At 42.0% G+C, this 20,358-nt stretch overlaps 1 protein-coding gene across 1 annotated transcript in view; it reads left to right on the top strand.

The window, feature by feature from the left end:
• LOC311150848 (NLR family CARD domain-containing protein 3-like) overlaps positions 1-7,339 on the top strand; it is a gene marked incomplete at its 3' end in the record, with an annotated part of 63,696 nt that extends 56,357 nt beyond the window's left edge. Inside the window, exons 5-8 of the mRNA XM_084188403.1 lie at positions 4,169-4,253; positions 4,383-4,611; positions 5,070-6,831; positions 7,150-7,339. Coding sequence (XP_084044529.1) covers positions 4,169-4,253; positions 4,383-4,611; positions 5,070-6,831; positions 7,150-7,339 — 2,266 coding nt within the window. The remainder of the gene's footprint in view (positions 1-4,168; positions 4,254-4,382; positions 4,612-5,069; positions 6,832-7,149) is intronic.
• Positions 7,340-20,358: the final 13,019 nt, after the last annotated feature.

The raw sequence follows: 20,358 nt of genomic DNA, 5'->3' as shown, positions 1-20,358 counted from the left end.
AAAAACAGCTAATAATAAACATGAATCATCATTATATTATTTCACAGTAATCTGTTAAATGCTTTTTCAGTCGTTCCTCTTGCGTTAGCAGTGTGGAAAGGGACAGTAAAAAGCGTGTGCAGGAGTTTTCCTGTGAGGGGGATTGGTGGTGTTTCCAGGGAGAAAACTAAACGGATCTTCTGAAATGTCATTTGTGGTCTTATGCTGCCATCTATTGGAATTATTTAGTAACTGCAGTAGTACTGAATAAAGTATATCCTTACTAAAGTAGTAATTACTCAGAATTTCAAAATATGACATTTTCTAGTTCATTTTACCACTTACAACCATAACATAACAATTTATAGCATAACAAACAATGAAACTGACATAAACCAAAAACACCATACATTTAGTTAACTATATATATATATATATATATATATATATATATATATATATATATATATATATATTAACTATTTATTTAGATGGGTGACATTATCTGCCAAAGTAATACCACTGTAGATAAAGAAGAGCTCTCCAGTAGGTGTACCAAAACTTTCAAAGGCCATTTTCTCAAAATTGAGGTTACAAGATTATCATCTTTCAAAGCAGAATTACTTTCCCATTGTTCCTCAACTGTAGTGTATGATATACCTTTTTCTCGCTGAGTCTCTACTTTTATCCAATGTAAAAAACACATTTTCAAATTTTGCTACATTTGACTGTGTAAAACCTAGCAGTACTACTTATTTCGCTGAGAGTGAGGCAGTTATATTATTACTGTGTAAAACCTAGCAGTACTACTTATTTCTCTGAGAGTGAGGCAGATATATTATTACTGTGTAAAATCTAGCATTACTACTTATTTCTCTGAGAGTGAGGTAGATATAAATTATTACTGTGTAAAACCTAGCAGTACTACTTATTTCTCTGCGAGTGAGGCAGATATGTAGCATTTTGCAAAAAAACATGATTATTTGTCTCTCTGAAATGAAACCATCAAGTGATATAATATATAATAATAATAAGCCATTTAGCAGACGCTTTTATCCAAAGCGACTTACAGTCATGTGTGCATACATTTTTACACATGGGTGGTCCCGGGGATCGAACCCACTACCCTGGCGTTACAAGCGCCATGCTCTACCAATTGAGCTACAGAGGACCACAATGAATAGATTGAATGATAGATTTTAAACAAATACATGTCTGTCATTTATCAACCCCATGCCATGATTAGCTAGTAAAAAAACACCAATCTGTTTCATAATTTATTTAAACAATAGAAGCTAATTGACGAACATTTCTGAAAATGGATATATAGCGTTTTGGAATGAAACTCCATCTGAAACCCCATCTGAGCTCAGAGTAGATGAGAGACGTAATGTTTGTCTCTGTTGTGTTGAAGCCCAATCAAGCAGGAGAGACCAGCCTCCCCTGTACCCAGCTGTGTGTCCATGAAGAGTGACAGGTCTATGGGTCTACCTATATTCTTCAGAGATGGAGACTTTTCTACTGAACAAAGGTAAGAAGAACTCATGGGTCATGGTCAGTGAGTTAAACAACACTGTCTCTAGTCATTTCTCCTCTCCCATTTTCCCATTTCTGTTTGTTGTTTTCATAATCCATAGGCCAATCCTTTTTTTCATTTTCATAGTCCTGAAACAATATTAAACAAACACAGCATTCCCTCCCTGTGTGTGTGTGTGTATGTGTGTGTGTGTGTGTGTGTGTGTGTGTGTGTGTGTGTGTGTGTGTGTGTGTGTGTGTGTGTGTGTGTGTGTGTCAGTGAGTGTGTGTGCACTCCCTGGATGAGGAGATGATATCTCTATCCTGATTGCCTAGTCACTTTCACCCCTACCTACATGTACATATTACCTCAACTTCCTGGTACCCCTGGACATTGACTCAGTACTGGTACTCCTTGTATATAGTCTAGTTATTACCTCAACTACCTGGTACCCTGCACATTGACTCAGTACTGCTACTCCTTGTATATAGTCTAGTTATTACCTCAACTACCTGGTACCCCTGCACATTGACTCAGTACTGGTACTCCTTGTATATAGTCTAGTTATTACTTCAACTACCTGGTACCCCTGCACATTGACTCAGTACTGGTACTCCTTGTATATAGTCTAGTTATTACCTCAACTACCTGGTACCCCTGCACATTGACTCAGTACTGGTACTCCTTGTATATAGTCTAGTTATTACCTCAACTACCTGGTACCCTGCACATTGACTCAGTACTGGTACTACTAGTATAGCCTCATGTGCAGGCCGTCAAATCAAAGTCACTCCTTCGATATAAAGTTGTTTTTGACCAACATGATGATGAAAATGTGTCAGTTTGTTAAACTACTTAAATTAACAACTAAGGAAGTCATTTTTACCTCTCATTGACTTCTCAAACCCCAAACCCTGGCCTGGTCTGCTTCATATGCGTTCCCAGAAGACATTTTTTACATCAGCAGTTGTCACAAAGTGCTTATATAGAAACCCAGTCTAAAACCACAAAGAGCAAGCAATGCAGATGCAGAAGCCCGGTGGCTAGGAAAAACTCCCTAGAAAGGCAGGAACCTAGGAAGAAACCTAGAGAGGAACCAGGCTCTGAGGGGTGGCCAGTCCTCTTCTGGCTGTGCCGGGGGAGATTATAAGAGTACATGGCCATTAAGGCCAGATCATTCTTCAAGATGTTCAAATGTTCATAGATGACCAACAGGGTCAAATAATAATCACTGTGGTTATAGAGGGTGCAACACGTCAGCACCTCAGGAGTAAATGTCATTTGGCTTTTCATACCCGAGCATTCAGAGGTCGAGACAGCAGGTGTGGTAGGGAGAGAGAAGGAGAGGGAGAGAGAGAGAGAGAGAGAGAGAGAGAGAGAGAGAGAGGGTCGAAACAGCAGGTTCGGGACAAGGTCGCACGTCCTGTGAACAGGTCAGAGTTCCATATCCGCAGGCAGACCAGCAGAAACTGGATCAGCAGCACGACAAGATATCACGTCCGGTGGAGCATGTATCAATACTGATAGGATCGAAAGAAGGGGAGCGCTGCTCTCGGATCAGCTTTCTCCATTAAAATCATTCCTTAACATTATAATTATTTCACAATACTGACCATGGATCAGCTTCTAGAAAGATATTACTACCTACGGCTGCAAATATTGAGGTAGTTTATTCTAATGCTTACACAATAAAAAAGCACTAAATCACAGATTTGGCACATCATTGGGCACATGTTAGGCTACACATCATGAAATATATTGAGACAATTTACAGACAGTATCCTACAAGTAGCAAAATAAAACTAAATATATTGAACATGGAATATATTTCAATATGATTGAAATAGGCCTATAGCCTACTGTTTATATTTTAATGCAGTCATCTCGGTTTTCATTTGAACCAAATTTGTGTACTTCCCTTGTTTGAATCAATTGCAAAAACATTGGCAACTTTGTATTTGTAGTCAACTTTGTTCTGAATTTATCGGCGGTCACAAAGAGACGGATAAACCATGTGATTCTATGTTTAGCGGAGATCTTCTGTGTATAAAGTGGCAAAAAAGCATCTAACGACGCACTTGGCTGTTCTACAAGTGGTCTGAGGCAGGTGTTAGAATATGAGCGTTTTCAAGTGCAACGTTAATAACGATGGTTTTGGGAAACAGCTCAGAGACCTCCTACGAAGGTTCTAATGATGAACTTAGCCTTAAGATGCTTTTGGAAAACCAGACCCTGGATAAAAAACATCTGCTAAATGACGAAAATGTAAATGTTTTACAGATCTCATATTACTGTATTGAATTTTATACAGTTGTACAGATGTTTATTAAAAATGTAGTTATTTGTTATATTTGACTGTGTAAAACCTAGCAGTACTACTTATTTCTCTGAGAGCGAGGCAGATATATAGCATTTGGCAAAGAAAACTACATTATTTGTCTCTCTGAAATAAACCATCAAGCGATTTTAAACAATGAGAGAAATGAGAGAAATAATGAAAAATCCCTCCCTGTGTGTGTGTGTGTGTGTGTGTGTGTGTGTGTGTGTGTGTGTGTGTGTGTGTGTGTGTGTGTGTGTGTGTGTGTGTGTGTGTGTGTGTGTGTGTGTGTGTGTGTGTGTCTGTGTGTGTGCACTCCCTGGATGAGGAGATGTAATCTCATGTTTTGTCCAAAGAAACCAACAGGAGAGATCAGAGTCAGAGATTCTCAGTGGTCAGTCTTCCCAGAGTCATCAAACAGACCTGGCCTCCATATTCAGTGTATGTGGTCCTGTTATGTACATTTGTTTTTGTTTACCTCAAGTAAAGTTGATCTGTCAATCATTCATTAATGTGTTAATGAGAAAGCATTACTTCTCTTGCTTAATTTATTTACTTGATTTATTTCAGTTGCTTGAAGAGAATATTATGACATTTGTGAAGAACGAGCTGAAGATATTCAAGACGATTCTTAGTTCAGAACTCCCAGAATGCTTTGAGAGTCAGAAGCAGGATAAGGAAGTGGTGGATGCTGAAGATGAGAAGCAGGAGAGCAGTGCCAGAGAGGGGGCTCTGAAGATCACACTGCACGTCCTGAGGAAAATGAACCAGAAGGAGCTTGCTGACACACTGGAGAAAAGTAAGAGCTGTCTGCCTCATGTTGAATGCTGTTTTAGAACATTTAAAAGCTGTAGCTAAAGTACAGCTAAAGTAGCTGTGTAACTAAATTATATTGTACCAGCCTTAACTCAAACGCCTAGTGACCTCATCAAGTAGCAGCAGGGATGTGTTGTGTTGATTAAATTAGAGAGAGAGAAGAGGAGAGAGAGAGAGAGAGAGAGAGAGAGAGAGAGAGAGAGAGAGAGAGAGAGAGAGAGAGAGAGAGAGAGAGAGAGAGACAACATTATTAATGCCATCAATAATACCAATAATGATATAAATCAGTAACACCAGTTTGTAATGCTTTATGAAAACATTTACAGATTTATACAGACAGTTAAGAAATCAATGACTATAATTTAAACTTTATAAGACAGTCTTACAATACTGTAGGCATTAAAACAGATGTAATATTAATATCCTCTGTGTTATTTCTAGATTCAGATGAGCGTGCTGTGATTCTTCAACGTGAACTCAAATCTAATCTAAAGAAGAAGTTTCAATGTGTATTTGAGGGGATCGCTAAACAAGGAAACCCAACACTTCTCAATAAGATCTACACAGAGCTCTACATCACAGAGGGTGGAACAGGAGAGGTCAATAATGAACATGAGCTGAGACAGATTGAGACAACAACCAGGAAACAATCAAGACCAGAGACTGCAATCAAATGTAACGACATCTTCAAACCCTTAACTGGACAAGACAAACTTATCAGAACTGTGCTGACAAAGGGAGTCGCTGGCATTGGAAAAACAGTCTCCGTGCAGAAGTTCATTCTGGACTGGGCTGAAGGAAAAGCAAATCAGGATGTCCAATTTGTATTTTCATTCCCTTTTCGGGAGCTGAATTTGTTGAACGGGGAAAAACACACTTTCATTGAACTTCTCAATCACTTCTCAATGGAAACCAAAGAATCAAGAATCTCCAACTACGACAAGTTCAAAGTTCTGTTCATCTTTGATGGTCTGGATGAGTGCCGACTGCCCCTAGACTTCCAGAAGAACAAGATCTGTTGTGATGTCACAAGGTCAACATCAGTGGATGTTCTGCTGACAAATCTCATCAAGGGAAATCTGCTTCCCTCTGCTCTCCTCTGGATAACTACCCGACCTGCAGCAGCCAATAAGATCCCTTCAGGGTGTGTTGACCAGGTGACAGAGGTACGAGGGTTCAATGACCCACAGAAGGAGAAGTACTTCAGGAAGAGATTCAGTGATGAGGACCTGGCCAGCAGAATCATCTCACACATAAAGACATCAAGGAGCCTCCACATCATGTGCCACATTCCAGTCTTCTGTTGGATTTCTGCAATAGTCCTTGAGCACATGTTGAAACATAAGACAGAAGAGATGCCCAAGACTCTGACTGAGATGTACTCACACCTTGTGGAGTTTCATACCAAACAGAAGAATGAAAAGTATCTTGGGAAAGAAGAGACAGGTCCACACTGGAATAAAGAGAGCATTATGTCACTGGGAAAACTGGCTTTTCAACAGCTTATGAAGGGCAATCTGATTTTCTATGAAGAAGACCTGAAAGAGGCTGGCATTGATGTCAATGAAGCCTCTGTGTACTCAGGATTGTGCACACAGATCTTTAAAGAGGACTGTGTGCTGTACCAGGACAAGGTGTACTGCTTCGTGCATCTGAGCATTCAGGAGTTTCTGGCTGCTGTATTTGTGTTCCTCTCATTCATCAACAACAATGAGAATCTAATGGCCGAACCTCAAGTTACTGAAGTTACTGTCTACAAGAGTGCTGTGGATAAAGCCTTACAAAGTGAGACAGGAAACCTGGACCTGTTCCTCCGCTTCCTTCTGGGCCTCTCACTGGAGTCCAATCAGAAGCACTTATGTGGTCTACTGACAAAGACAAGAAGCAGCTCACAGAGCCATGAAGAAACAGTCAAGTACATCAAGAAGAAGATCAGGGAGAATCCCTCTCCAGAGAGGTGCATCAATCTGTTCCACTGTCTGAATGAACTGAAGGACCATTCTCTAGTGGAAGAAATCCAAAGCTACCTGAGATCAGGAAGTCTCTCCGAAGAAGAACTGTCACCTGCACAGTGGTCAGCTCTGGTCTTTGTGTTGCTGACTTCAGAAAAGGAGCTGGATGTGTTTGACCTGAAAAAATACTCCAGATCAGAGGAAGGTCTTCTGAGGCTGCTGCCAGTGGTCAAAGCCTCCAGAGCTGCTCTGTGAGTACATAAAATGACATTTAAGAACTAATCAACAGGAAGAAATATTAAGTTTAGAGTAAAATATGTATTATTATATGTATATAATATTCTATTGAAAAACATATTGAATAACTGAATTGATTTTCACATTAGTATAACATTATCAGTGCATTGGTGTTCACATTAGTATAAGAATATGACCATACAATTGTAGGAGACGGAAGATGAATCTATATGTTGTTTGAGGGAATAAACCAAATGCATCTGCCATTGTCCTTCTACACTAATGGTTAAATTAACAGTGTGTTTGTGAAATCATGATGATCTCTCTGTCAGGCTGTCAGGCTGTGGAGTCACAGAGAAAAGCTGTGCTTCTCTGGCCTCAGCTCTGAAGTCAAACCCCTCACACCTGAGAGAGCTGGATCTGAGTAACAATGACCTGAAGGATTCAGGAGTGAAGCATCTCTCTGCTGGACTGGGGAATCCCCACTGTAAACTGGAGACTCTGAGGTCAGTATTCCTGTAGTTGGTCAACAAGTGATAACTGTTCACCAGATCCACATGTGTTTACCAGGCACACATAGTCCACACCATATGTGTTTGGACAGTGAAGCTTACAGTTTTAAATTTGGTGCTATGCTCCATCATTTTGGATTTGAGGTAGAATGTTTCATATTAGGTGACAGTACAGAATGTCACCTTTTATTTGAGGGTCTTCATACATATCTGTTTTACTAATTAGATACGAAAGGACTTAATGTATGTAGTTCTCTCATTTGAAAAAGTCGTAATTATTTGGACTAATTAATTTAGTCTAAAGTTTAGTATTTTGTCCAATATTCTTTGCCTGCAGTGATTACATCAAGCTTGTGATTCTACAAACTAGTTGAATGCATTTGCAGTTTGTCTTGGTTGTGTTTTGGATTATGTTTTTCCCAATAGAAACTGAATGGTGAATAATGTCCTGTCATTTTGGAGTCACTTCAATTGTATTGTCAGTAAGAATAGAAGATGTTTCTGAACACTTCTACATTCATGTGGACGCTACCTTGATTATGAATAATCATGAAAGAATCATGAATGATGATGAATGAGAAAGTTACAGAGTAACAAGGATCATACCCCCTCTGTTATTGGTAATGGTGAGAGGTTAGCATGTTTTGTTGTAACCTCTGTAACTTTCTCACTCATTATTATTCATGATTCATTCATGATTTTTCTTAATCATGGGATCATCAGGATTAATTTAGTAGTGTTTAGAAACATGTTATCTACTCACTTAGACAGACGATTACTCCAGTCATCATCCACCATTCAGTTACTATTGGGCAAAACATAACCCAAAACACAACCAAAACAAACTGCAAATGCAACCAACGAGTTTGGGACCAAATACTAAACTTTTGACTACTTTTACAAATTATAAGTACATTTGTTGGAATACTTATGACTTCTTCAAATGGGGGGACTAGATATATAAAGTGCTTCATTTCTAAACGGTGAAACAGATATGTATTAAAATACCCTCAAATAAAAGGTGACATTATATACTGTCACCTCATATTAAACATTTGATCTCAAATCCAAAATGCTGGAGTATAGAGCCACATTTAAAATGTTATCTTTGTCAAAATAGATATGGTGTGGACTGTATACTCAATACAATCTAAATCTGATACCTCACTGTCTGTCTTTTGACTGATAGTGCTTTTTAAACTGGTCTGGTCAGTCTACTCAAATATTTGTACTATACATGTTTCTCTCTACAATCAATATATGATCATTTCTAATAATAAAACATTCATTCATTTATTAATAGATATGGCAGGTTTCAGGACACTGATATATCTGAATATGTTGAAAAAATATACTGCCACTATTTTCACCACCAAAGAATAGCAGTGTGGTTTTAATATGATTTGACTCTTTGCAGGCTGTCACGCTGTCTAGTCACAGAGGAAGGCTGTGCTTCTCTGGTCTCAGCTCTGAAGTCAAACCCCTCACACCTGAGAGAGCTGGATCAGAGTAACAATGACCTGAAGGATTCAGGAGTGAAGCTGCTCTCTGCTGGACTGGGGAATCCCCACTGTAAACTGGAGACTCTGAGGTCAGTATTCCTGTAGTTGGTCAACAAGTGATAACTGTTCACCAGATCCACATGTGTTTACCAGGCACACATAGTCCACACCATATGTGTTTGGACAGTGAAGCTTACAGTTTTACATTTGGTGCTATGCTCCAGCATTTTGGATTTGAGATAAAATGTTTCATGTCAGGCAACAGTACATAATATCACCTTTTATTTAAAGGTATTTATATATATTTTACAGTTTAGAAATGAAAGCACTTAATGTATCTAGTTCTCCCATTTGAAAAAGTATATTATTATTTGGACAAATTAATTTAGTCCAAAGTTTAGTGTTTGGTCCAATATTCCTTACCTGCAGTGATTACATCAAGCTTGTTATTCTACAAACGTGTTGAATGCATTCGCTGTTTGTTTTGGTTGTGTTTTGGATGATGTTTTTCCCAATAGAAACTGAATGGTGAATAATGTCCTGTCATTTTGGAGTCACTTCATTTGTATTGTCAGTAAGAATAGAAGATGTTTCTGAACACTTCTACATTCATGTGGATGCTACCATGATTATGAATAAATAATGAATGAATCGTGAATGATGATGAATGAGAAAGTTACAGAGGAACAAGGATCATACCCCCTCTGTTATTGGTAATGGTGAGAGGTTAGCATGTTTTGTTGTAGCCTCTGTAACTTTCTCACTCATTAATATTCATGATTCATTCATGATTATTCTTAATCATGGCATCATCAGGATTAATTTAGTAGTGTTTAGAAACATGTTATCTACTCACTTAGACAGAAGATTACTCCAGTCATCATCCACCATTCAGTTACTATCGGGCAAAACATAACCCAAAACACAACCAAAACAAACTGCAAATGCATCCAACGAGTTTGAGACCAAATACTAAACTTTTGACTACTTTAATACACTATAAGTGAATTGGTCAGAATACTTATGACTTCTTCAAATGGGGGGACTAGATACATAAAGTGCTTTCATTTCTAAACGGTGAAACAGATATGTATTAAAATATCCTCAAATAAAAGGTGACATTATATACTGTCACCTCATATGAAACATTTGATCTCAAATCCAAAATGCTGGAGTATAGAGCCACATTTAAAATGTTAGCTTCACTGTCAAACTAGAGATGGTGTGGACTGTATACTCAATACAATCTAAATCTGATACCTCACTGTCTGTCTTTTGACTGATAATGCTTTTTAAACTGCTCTGGTCAGTCTACTCAAATATTTGTACTATACATGTTTCTCTCTACAAGCATTATTATGATAATTTGACGTTTCTAATAATGATGCATTAATTTATGAATAGATATGGCAGATTTCAGGACTCTGATGTATCTGAAAATGTTGAAAAAATATACTGCCACTATTTTCACCACCAAAGAATAGCAGTGTGGTTTTAATATGATTTGACTCTTTGCAGGCTGTCACGCTGTCTAGTCACAGAGGAAAGCTGTGCTGCTCTGGTCTCAGCTCTGTGGTCAAACCCCTCACACCTGAGAGAGCTGGATCTGAGTAAAAATGACCTGAAGGATTCAGGAGTGAAGCTGCTCTCTGCTGGACTGGGGAATCCCCACTGTAAACTGGAGACTCTGAGGTCAGTATTCCTGTAGTTGGTCAACAAGTGATAACTGTTCACCAGATCCACATGTGTTTACCAGGCACACATAGTCCACACCATATGTGATTGGACAGTGAAGCTTACAGTTTTACATTTGGTGCTATACTCCAGCATTTTGGATTTGAGATATAATGTTTCATATGAGGTGATAGTACAGAATGTCACCTTTTATTTGAGGTTTTTCATACATATCTGTTTTACTGTTTAGAAATGAAATCACTTTATGTATCTAGTTCTCCCATTTGAAGAAGTCGTAATAATTTGGACATATTCACTTATATTGTATTAAAGTAGTCATAAGTTTAGTATTTGGTCCCATATTCCTTACCCACAGTGATTACATCAAGCTTGTGATTCTACAAACTTGTTGAATGCATTTGCAGTTTGTTTTGGTTGTGTTTTGGATGATGTTTTTCCCAATAAAAACTGAATGGTGAATAATGTCCTGTAATTTTGGAGTCACTTCACTTGTATTGTCAGTAAGAATAGAAGATGTTTCTGAACACTTCTACATTCACGTGGATGCTACCATGATTATGAATAATCATGAATGAATCGTGAATGATGATGAATGAGAAAGTTACAGAGGAACAAGGATCATATCCCCTCTGTTATTGGTAATGGTGAGAGGTTAGCATGTTTTGTTGTAGCCTCTGTAACTTTCTCACTCATTATTATTCATGATTCATTCATTATTTTTCTTAATCATGGCATCATTAGGATTAATTTAGTAGTGTTTAGAAACATGTTATCTACTCACTTAGACAGAAAATTACTCCAGTCATCATCCACCATTCAGTTACTATTGGGCAAAACATAACCCAAAACACAACCAAAACAAACTGCAAATGCAACCAACGAGTTTGGGACCAAATACTCAACTTTTGACTACTTTAATGCACTATAAGTGAATTGGTCAGAATACTTATGACTTCTTCAAATGGGGGACTAGATACATAAAGTGCTTTCATTTCTAAATGTTGAAACAGATATGTATTAAAATATCCTCAAATAAAATGTGACATTATATACTGTCACCTCATATGAAACATTTCATCTGAAATCCAAAATGCTGGAGTACAGAGCCACATTTAAAATGTTAGCTTCACTGTCAAAATAGATATGGTGTGGACTGTATACTCAATACAATCTAAATCTGATACCTCACTGTCTGTCTTTTGACTAATACTGCTTTTTAAACTGGTCTGGTCAGTCTACTCAAATATTTGTACTATACATATTTTTCTCTCTACAAGCAATATTATGATAATTTGTCATTTCTAATAATGATAAATTCATTTATGAATAGATATGGCAGGTTTCAGGACTCTGATGTACAGTGGGGAAAAAAAGTATTTAGTCAGCCACCAATTGTGCAAGTTCTCCCACTTAAAAAGATGAGAGAGGCCTGTAATTTTCATCATAGGTACACGTCAACTATGACCGACAGATGGAGAAAAAGAAATCCAGAAAATCACATTGTAGGATTTTTTATGAATTTATTTGCAAATTATGGTGGAAAATAAGTATTTGGTCACCTACAAACAAGCAAGATTTCTGGCTCTCACAGACCTGTAACTTCTTCTTTAAGAGGCTCCTCTGTCCTCCACTCGTTACCTGTATTAATGGCACCTGTTTGAACTTGTTATCAGTATAAAAGACACCTGTCCACAACCTCAAACAGTCACACTCCAAACTCCACTATGGCCAAGACCAAAGAGCTGTCAAAGGACACCAGAAACAAAATTGTAGACCTGCACCAGGCTGGGAAGGCTGAATCTGCAATAGGTAAGCAGCTTGGTTTGAATAAATCAACTGTGGGAGCAATTATTAGGAAATGGAAGACATACAAGACCACTGATAATCTCCCTCGATCTGGGGCTCCACGCAAGATCTCACCCCGTGGGGTCAAAATGATCACAAGAACGGTGAGCAAAACTCCCAGAACCACACGGGGGGATCTAGTGAATGACCTGCAGAGAGCTGGGACCAAAGTAACAAAGCCTACCATCAGTAACACACTACGCCGCCAGGGACTCAAATCCTGCAGTGCAAGACGTGTCCCCCTGCTTAAGCTAGTACATGTCCAGGCCCGTCTGAAGTTTGCTAGAGTGCATTTGGATGATCCAGAAGAGGATTGGGAGAATGTCATATGGTCAGATGAAACGAAAATAGAAAAAAAAACTCAACTCGTCGTGTTTGGAGGACAAAGAATGTTGAGTTACATCCAAAGAACACCATACCTACTGTGAAGCATGGGGGTGGAAACATCATGCTTTGGGGCTGTTTTTCTGCAAAGGGACCAGGACGACTGATCCTTGTAAAGGAAAGAATGAATGGGGCCATGTATCGTGAGATTTTGAGTGAAAACCTCCTTCCATCAGCAAGGGCATTGAAGATGAAACGTGGCTGGGTCTTTCAGCATGACAATGATCCCAAACACACCGCCCGGGTAACGAAGAAGTGGCTTCGTAATAAGCATTTCAAGGTCCTGGAGTGGCCTAGCCAGTCTCCAGATCTCAACCCCATAGAAAATCTTTGGACGGAGTTGAAAGTCTGTGTTGCCCAGCGACAGCCCCAAAACATCACTGCTCTAGAGGAGATCTGCATGGAGGAATGGGCCAAAATACCAGCAACAGTGTGTGAAAATCTTGTGAAGACTTACAGAAAACGTTTCACCTGTGTCATTGCCAACAAAGGGTATATAACAAAGTATTGAGAAACTTTTGTTATTGACCAAATACTTATTTTCCACCATAATTTGCAAATAAATTCATAAAAATTCCTACAATATGGTTTTCTGGATTTTTTTTTCCTCATTTTGTCTGTCATATTTGACGTGTACCTATGATGGAAATTACAGGCCTCTCTCATCTTTTTAAGTGGGAGAACTTGCACAATTGGTGGCTGACTAAATACTTTTTTTCCCCACTGTATCTGAAAATGTTGAAAAAATATATTTTCACCACAGAAGATTAGCAGTGTGATTTTACTCTTGCAGGCTGTCAATCTGTCTAGTCACAGAGGAAGGCTGTGCTTCTCTGGTCTCAGCTCTGAGTTCAAACCCCTCACACCTGAGAGAGCTGGATCTGAGTAACAATGACCTGAAGGATTCAGGAGTGAAGCTGCTCTCTGCTGGACTGTGGAATCCCCACTGTAAACTGGAGACTCTGAGGTCAGTATTCCTGTAGTTGGTCAACAAGTGATAACTGTTCACCAGATCCACATGTGTTTACCAGGCACACATAGTCCACACCATATGTGTTTGGACAGTGAAGCTTACAGTTTTACATTTGGTTTTTAGATACAATGTTTCATATTATGCAACAGTACAGAATGTCACCTTTTATTTAAAGATTTTCATACATATACAGTGAGGGAAAAAAGTATTTGATCCCCTGCTGATTTTGTACATTTGCCCACTGACAAAGAAATGGTCAGTCTATAATTTTAATGGTAGGTTTATTTGAACAGTGAGAGACAGAATAACAACAAAAAAATCCAGAAAAACGCATGTAAAAAATGTTATAAATTGATTTGCATTTTAATGAGGGAAATAAGTATTTGACCCCCTCTCAATCAGAAAGATTTCTGGCTCCCAGGTGTCTTTTATACAGGTAGCGAGCTGAGATTATGAGCACACTCTTAAAGGGAGTGCTCCTAATCTCAGCTTGTTACCTGTATAAAAGACACCTGTCCACAGAAGCAATCAATCAATCAGATTCCAAATTCTCCACCATGGCCAAGACCAAAGAGCTCTCCAAGGATGTCAGGGACAAGATTGTAGACCTACACAAAGCTGGAATGGGCTACAAGACCATCGCCAAGAAGCTTGGTGAGAAGGTGACAACAGTTGGTGCGATTATTCGCAAATGGAAGAAACACAAAAGAACTGTCAATCTCCCTCGGCCTGGGGCTCCAAGCAAGATCTCACCTCGTGGAGTTGCAATGATCATGAGAACGGTGAGGAATCAGCCCAGAACTACACGGGAGGATCTTGTCAATGATCTCAAGGCAGCTGGGACCATAGTCACCAAGAAAACAATTGGTAACACGCTACGCCGTGAAGGACTGAAATCCTGCAGTGCCCGCAAGGTCCCCCTGCTCAAGAAAGCACATATACAGGCCCGTCTGAAGTTTGCCAATGAATATCTGAATGATTCAGAGTAGAACTGGGTGAAAGTGTTGTGGTCAGATGAGACCAAAACCGAGCTCTTTGGCATCAACTCAACTCGCCGTGTTTGGAGGAGGAGGAATGCTGCCTATGACCCCAAGAACACCATCCCCACCGTCAAACATGGAGGTGGAAACATTATGCTTTGGGGGGGATTCTGCTAAGGGGACAGGACAACTTCACCGCATCAAATCTTGAGTGAGAAGCTCCTTCCCTCAGCCAGGGCATTGAAAATGGGTCGTGGATGGGAATTCCAGCATGACAATGACCCAAAACACATGGCCAAGGCAACAAAGGAGTGGCTCAAGAAGAAGCACATTAAGGTCCTGGAGTGGCCTAGCCAGTCTCCAGACCTTAATCCCATAGAAAATCTGTGGAGGGAGCTGAAGGTTCGAGTTTCCAAACGTCAGCCTCGAAACCTTAATGACTTGGAGAAGATCTGCAAAGAGGAGTGGGACAAAATCCCTCCTGATATGTGTGCAAACCTGGTGGCCAACTACAAGAAACATCTGACCTCTGTGATTGCCAACAAGGGTTTTGCCACCAAGTACTAAGTCATGTTTTGCAGAGGGGTCAAATACTTATTTCCCGCATTAAAATGCAAATCAATTTATAACATTTTTGACATGTGTTTTTCAGGATTTTTTTGTTGTTATTCTGTCTCTCACTGTTCAAATAAATATCATTAAAATTATAGACTGATCATTTCTTTGTCAGTGGGCAAACGTACTGTCACGTTCGTCTGAAGGATTGGACCAATGCGCAGCGTTGCGAGTGAACATGATGACTTTATTAACTTAAAGCAACCACGAAGAAAACAACAAATGACGATACGTGAAGTTCTAAACTGAAATAAGACTAACAGCAACAAAGAAACAATAACCCACAACACAAAGGAGAAAACACACAGAATATATATGGCTCCCAATCAGAGATAACGAGCCGACAGCTGACACTCGTTACCTCCGATTGGGAGTCATCGACCAATCACCACATGACACAAACAAAATGAAACTCACCCATCCCCAACACCACCAAATGAAATACACCCAAACACAAGAAAATGAACAACCCTGGCTCAATATAAACGTCCATAGAGCCAGAGTGTTACAGTACCCCCCCCTAAAGGTGCGAACTCCGGGCGCACCAACATCAGGACTAGGGGAGGGTCTGGGTGGGCGTCTGTCCATGGTGGCGGCTCTGGCCCCGGTCGTGATCCCCACCCCACCACAGTCACAACCTGCTTCGGTAGCCTCCTCCCAATGACCACCCTCCACCTAACCCCACCTGGACTAAGGGGCAACCCCGGACTAAGGGGCAGCATCGGCCTAAGGGGCAGCACCGGGATAAGGGGCAGCACCGGGATAAGGGGCAGCACCAGGACAAGGGGCAGCACCGGACTACGGGGCAGTACCGGACTAAAGGGAAGTACAGGACTAAGGGGCAGCACCGGGCTAAGGGGCAGTACCGGACTACGGGGCAGCACCGGGCTAAGGGGCGGCACCGGACTCAGGGGCAGCACCGGACTAAGGGGCAGCACCGGGCTAAAGGGCAGCACCGGACTAAGGGGCAGCACCGGACTACGGGGCAGCACCGGGCTAAGGGGCGGCACCGGGCTAAGGGGCGGCACCGGACTAAGGTGCGGCACCGGACTCAGGGGCGGCACCGGACTAAGGGGCAGCACCGGGCTAAAGGGCAGCACCGGGCTAAGAGGCAGTACCGGACTACGGGTCAGCACCGGACTCAGGGGCAGCACCGGACTAAGGGGCAGCACCGGGCTGAAGGGCAGTACAGGACTAAGGGGCAGCACCGGGCTAAGGGGCAGTACCTGACTAGATGGCGGATCCTGGCTGGCTGGCTCTGGCGGATCCTGGCGGGACGGCTCTGGCGGATCCTGGCGGGACGGCTCTGGCGGATCCTGGCGGGACGGCTCTGGCGGATCCAGGCTGGACGGCTCTGGCGGATCCAGGCTGGACGGCTCTGGCGGATCCTGGCGGGACGGCTCTGGCGGATCCTGGCGGGACGGCTCTGGCGGATCCGGGCTGGCCGGCTCTGGCGGATCCTGGCTGGCCGGCTCTGGCTGATCCTGGCTGGACGGCTCTGGCGGATCCTGGCGGGACGGCTCTGGCGGATCCGGGCTGACCGGCTCTGGCGGATCCTGGCTGGCCGGCTCTGGCTGATCCTGGCTGGACGGCTCTGGCGGATCCAGGCTGGACGGCTCTGGCGGATCCAGGCTGGACGGCTCTGGCGGATCCTGGCGGGACGGCTCTGGCGGATCCGGGCTGACCGGCTCTGGCGGATCCTGGCTGGCCGGCTCTGGCTGATCCTGGCTGGACGGCTCTGGCGGATCCTGGCTGGCCGGCTCTGGCTGATCCTGGCTGGCTGACGGATCTGGCTGCTCATGGCTGGCTGACGGATCTGGCTGCTCATGGCTGACTGACGGATCTGGCTGCTCATGGCTGGCTGACGGATCTGGCTGCTCATGGCTGGCTGACGGATCTGGCTGCTCATGGCTGGCTGACGGGTCTGGCTGCTCATGGCTGGCTGACGGGTCTGGCTGCTCATGGCTGGCTGACGGATCTGGCTGCTCATGGCTGGCTGACGGGTCTGGCTGCTCATGGCTGGCTGACGGATCTGCAGGCTCATGGCAGACGGACGGCTTTGCAGGCTCAGTACCGACGGGCGGCTTATGCAGCGCTTGGCAGACGGGCAGTTCAGACGCCCTAGGACAGACGGCAGACTCTGGCCGGCTGGCGACGCACATCGTGGACCTGGTGCGTGGAGTAGTAACAGACCGGCCCGTACCGGGAACACCCACCACTGGCCTTAACTGGGGATCAAGAACGGACCGGACCAGACTGGGAACACACTTCAGTCTCTCATGCCGTGCCACAACAACTTCCCTCCTTCCACTCGCCAATGGCTCCCGTAATCCGAATGCCTTCTCTCCAGCTCTACCTGTGGCAGCCTCCTGCTGCCCAGGCGCCCAAGCCATGTGCCCCCCCCAAAAAATTTTTTGGGGAGTAACCACGGGCTTCCAGCCTCGACTCCGCGCTGCCTCCTCGTACCACCTCCTCTCGGCTGCAGCCGCCTCCAGCTCTTCACGAGGGCGGTGATATTCCTCCATTTGTGGCCAAGGACCCTTTCCAGCCCGTATCTCCTCCCATGTCCATGAATCCGTTGGAGGTAGGTCCTGTTGCCGCTTGTTACGCTGCTTGGTCCTCTTGAGGTGGGTTATTCTGTCACGTTCGTCTGAAGGATTGGACCAATGCGCAGCGTTGCGAGTGAACATGATGACTTTATTAACTTAAAGCAACCACGAAGAAAACAACAAATGACGATACGTGAAGTTCTAAACTGAAATAAGACTAACAGCAACAAAGAAACAATAACCCACAACACAAAGGAGAAAACACACAGAATATATATGGCTCCCAATCAGAGATAACGAGCCGACAGCTGACACTCGTTACCTCCGATTGGGAGTCATCGACCAATCACCACATGACACAAACAAAATGAAACTCACCCATCCCCAACACCACCAAATGAAATACACCCAAACACAAGAAAATGAACAACCCTGGCTCAATATAAACGTCCATAGAGCCAGAGTGTTACACGTACAAAATCAGCAGGGGATCAAATACTTTTTTCCATCACTGTATATTTTACCGTTTAGAAATGAAAGTACTTTATTATGCAGTTCTCCCATTTGAAAAGTCATAATTATTTAGACAAATTAATTTAGTCCAAAGTTTAGTATTTGGTCCCATATTCCTTACCTGCAGTGATTACATCAAGCTTGTGATTCTACAAACTTGTTGAATGCATTTGCAGTTTGTCTTGGTTGTGTTTTGGATGATGTTTTTCCCAATAGAAACTGAATGGTGAATAATGTCCTGTAATTTTGGAGTCACTTCACTTGTATTGTCAGTAAGAATAGAAGATGTTTCTGAACACTTCTACATTCATGTGGATGCTACCATGATTATGAATAATCGTGAATGATGATGAATGAGAAAGTTACAGAGGAACAAGGATCATACCCCCTCTGTTATTGGTAATGGTGAGAGGTTAGCATGTTTTGTTGTAGCCTCTGTAACTTTCTCACTCATTATTATTCATGATTCATTCATGATTTTTCTTAATCATTTCATCATCAGGATTAATTTAGTAGTGTTTAGAAACATGTTATCTACTCACTTAGACAGAAAATTACTCCAGTCATCATCCACCATTCAGTTACTATTGGACAAAACATAACCCAAAACACAACCAAAACAAACTGCAAATGCAACCAACGAGTTTGGGACCAAATACTAAACTTTTGACTACTTTAATACACTATGAGTGAATTTATCAAAATACTTATGACTTCTTCAAATAGGGAGACTTGACACATAAAGTGCTTTCATTTCTAAATGGTGAAACAGATATGTATTATAATACCCTAAATTAAAAGGTGAAATTATATACTGTCACCTCATATGAAACATTTGATCTCAAATCCAAAATGTTGGAGTATAGAGCCACATTTAAAATGTTAGCTTCACTGTCAAACTAGATATGGTGTGGACTGTTTACTCAATACAATCTAAATCTGATACCTCACTGTCTGTCTTTTGACTGATACAGCTTTTTAAACTGCTCTGGTCAGTCTACTCAAATATTTGTACTATACATTTTTCTATCTACAAGCAATACTTTGATAATTTGTCATTTCTAATAATGATACATTCATTTATGAATAGATATGCCAGGTTTCAGGACACTGATATATCTGAATATGTTGAAAAAAATATACTGCCACTATTTTCACCACCAAAGAATAGCAGTGTGGTTTTAATATGATTTGACTCTTTGCAGGCTGTCAGGCTGTCTAGTCACAGAGGAAGGCTGTGCTTCTCTGATCTCAGCTCTGAAGTCAAACCCCTCACACCTGAGAGAGCTGGACCTGAGCTACAATCACCCAGGAGACTCAGGAGTCAGACTGCTCTCTGCTGGACTGGAGGATCCACACTGCAGACTGGAGAAACTCAAGTATGTAGAGGGTTTATGTCAATGTTCATATCAGACATGTTGGAGTTATCAGGCTAGTTAAGACAAACATTCTGACCACCACTTGGACTAAGTTATATAAAGACTGTGTGTGTGTGTCCAGTGTGTATGTGTGTGTGTGTGTGTGTGTGTGTGTGTGTGTCCAATGTGTGTGTGTGTGTCCAGTGTGTGTCCTGTGTCCTGTGTGTGTGTGTGTCAAGTGTGTGTGCGTGTGTCCAGTGTGTGTGTGTGTGTGTGTGTGTGTGTGTGTGTGTGTGTGTGTGTGTGTGTGTGTGTGTGTGTGTTTGTGTGTGTGTGTGTGTGTGTGTGTGTGTGTGTGTGTGTGTGTGTGTGTGTGTGTGTGTGTGTGTGTGTGTGTGTGTGTGTGTGTGTGTGTGTGTGTGTGTGTGTGTGTGTGTCCACACTGGAAAAACACACACACACACACTGGACCCACACACAAACACACACTGGACACAAACACACACACACACACACACACACACACACACACACACACACACACACACACACACACACACACACACACACACACACACACACACACACACACACACTCACACTGGACACACACAC

This window comes from Coregonus lavaretus (assembly GCF_964263955.1).
Source record: "Coregonus lavaretus genome assembly, chromosome: 2".
Taxonomy (NCBI): Eukaryota; Metazoa; Chordata; class Actinopteri; order Salmoniformes; family Salmonidae; genus Coregonus; species Coregonus lavaretus.
Note: the sequence above shows the minus strand (reverse complement) of the source record. Positions and strands in the feature narration are given on the sequence as shown.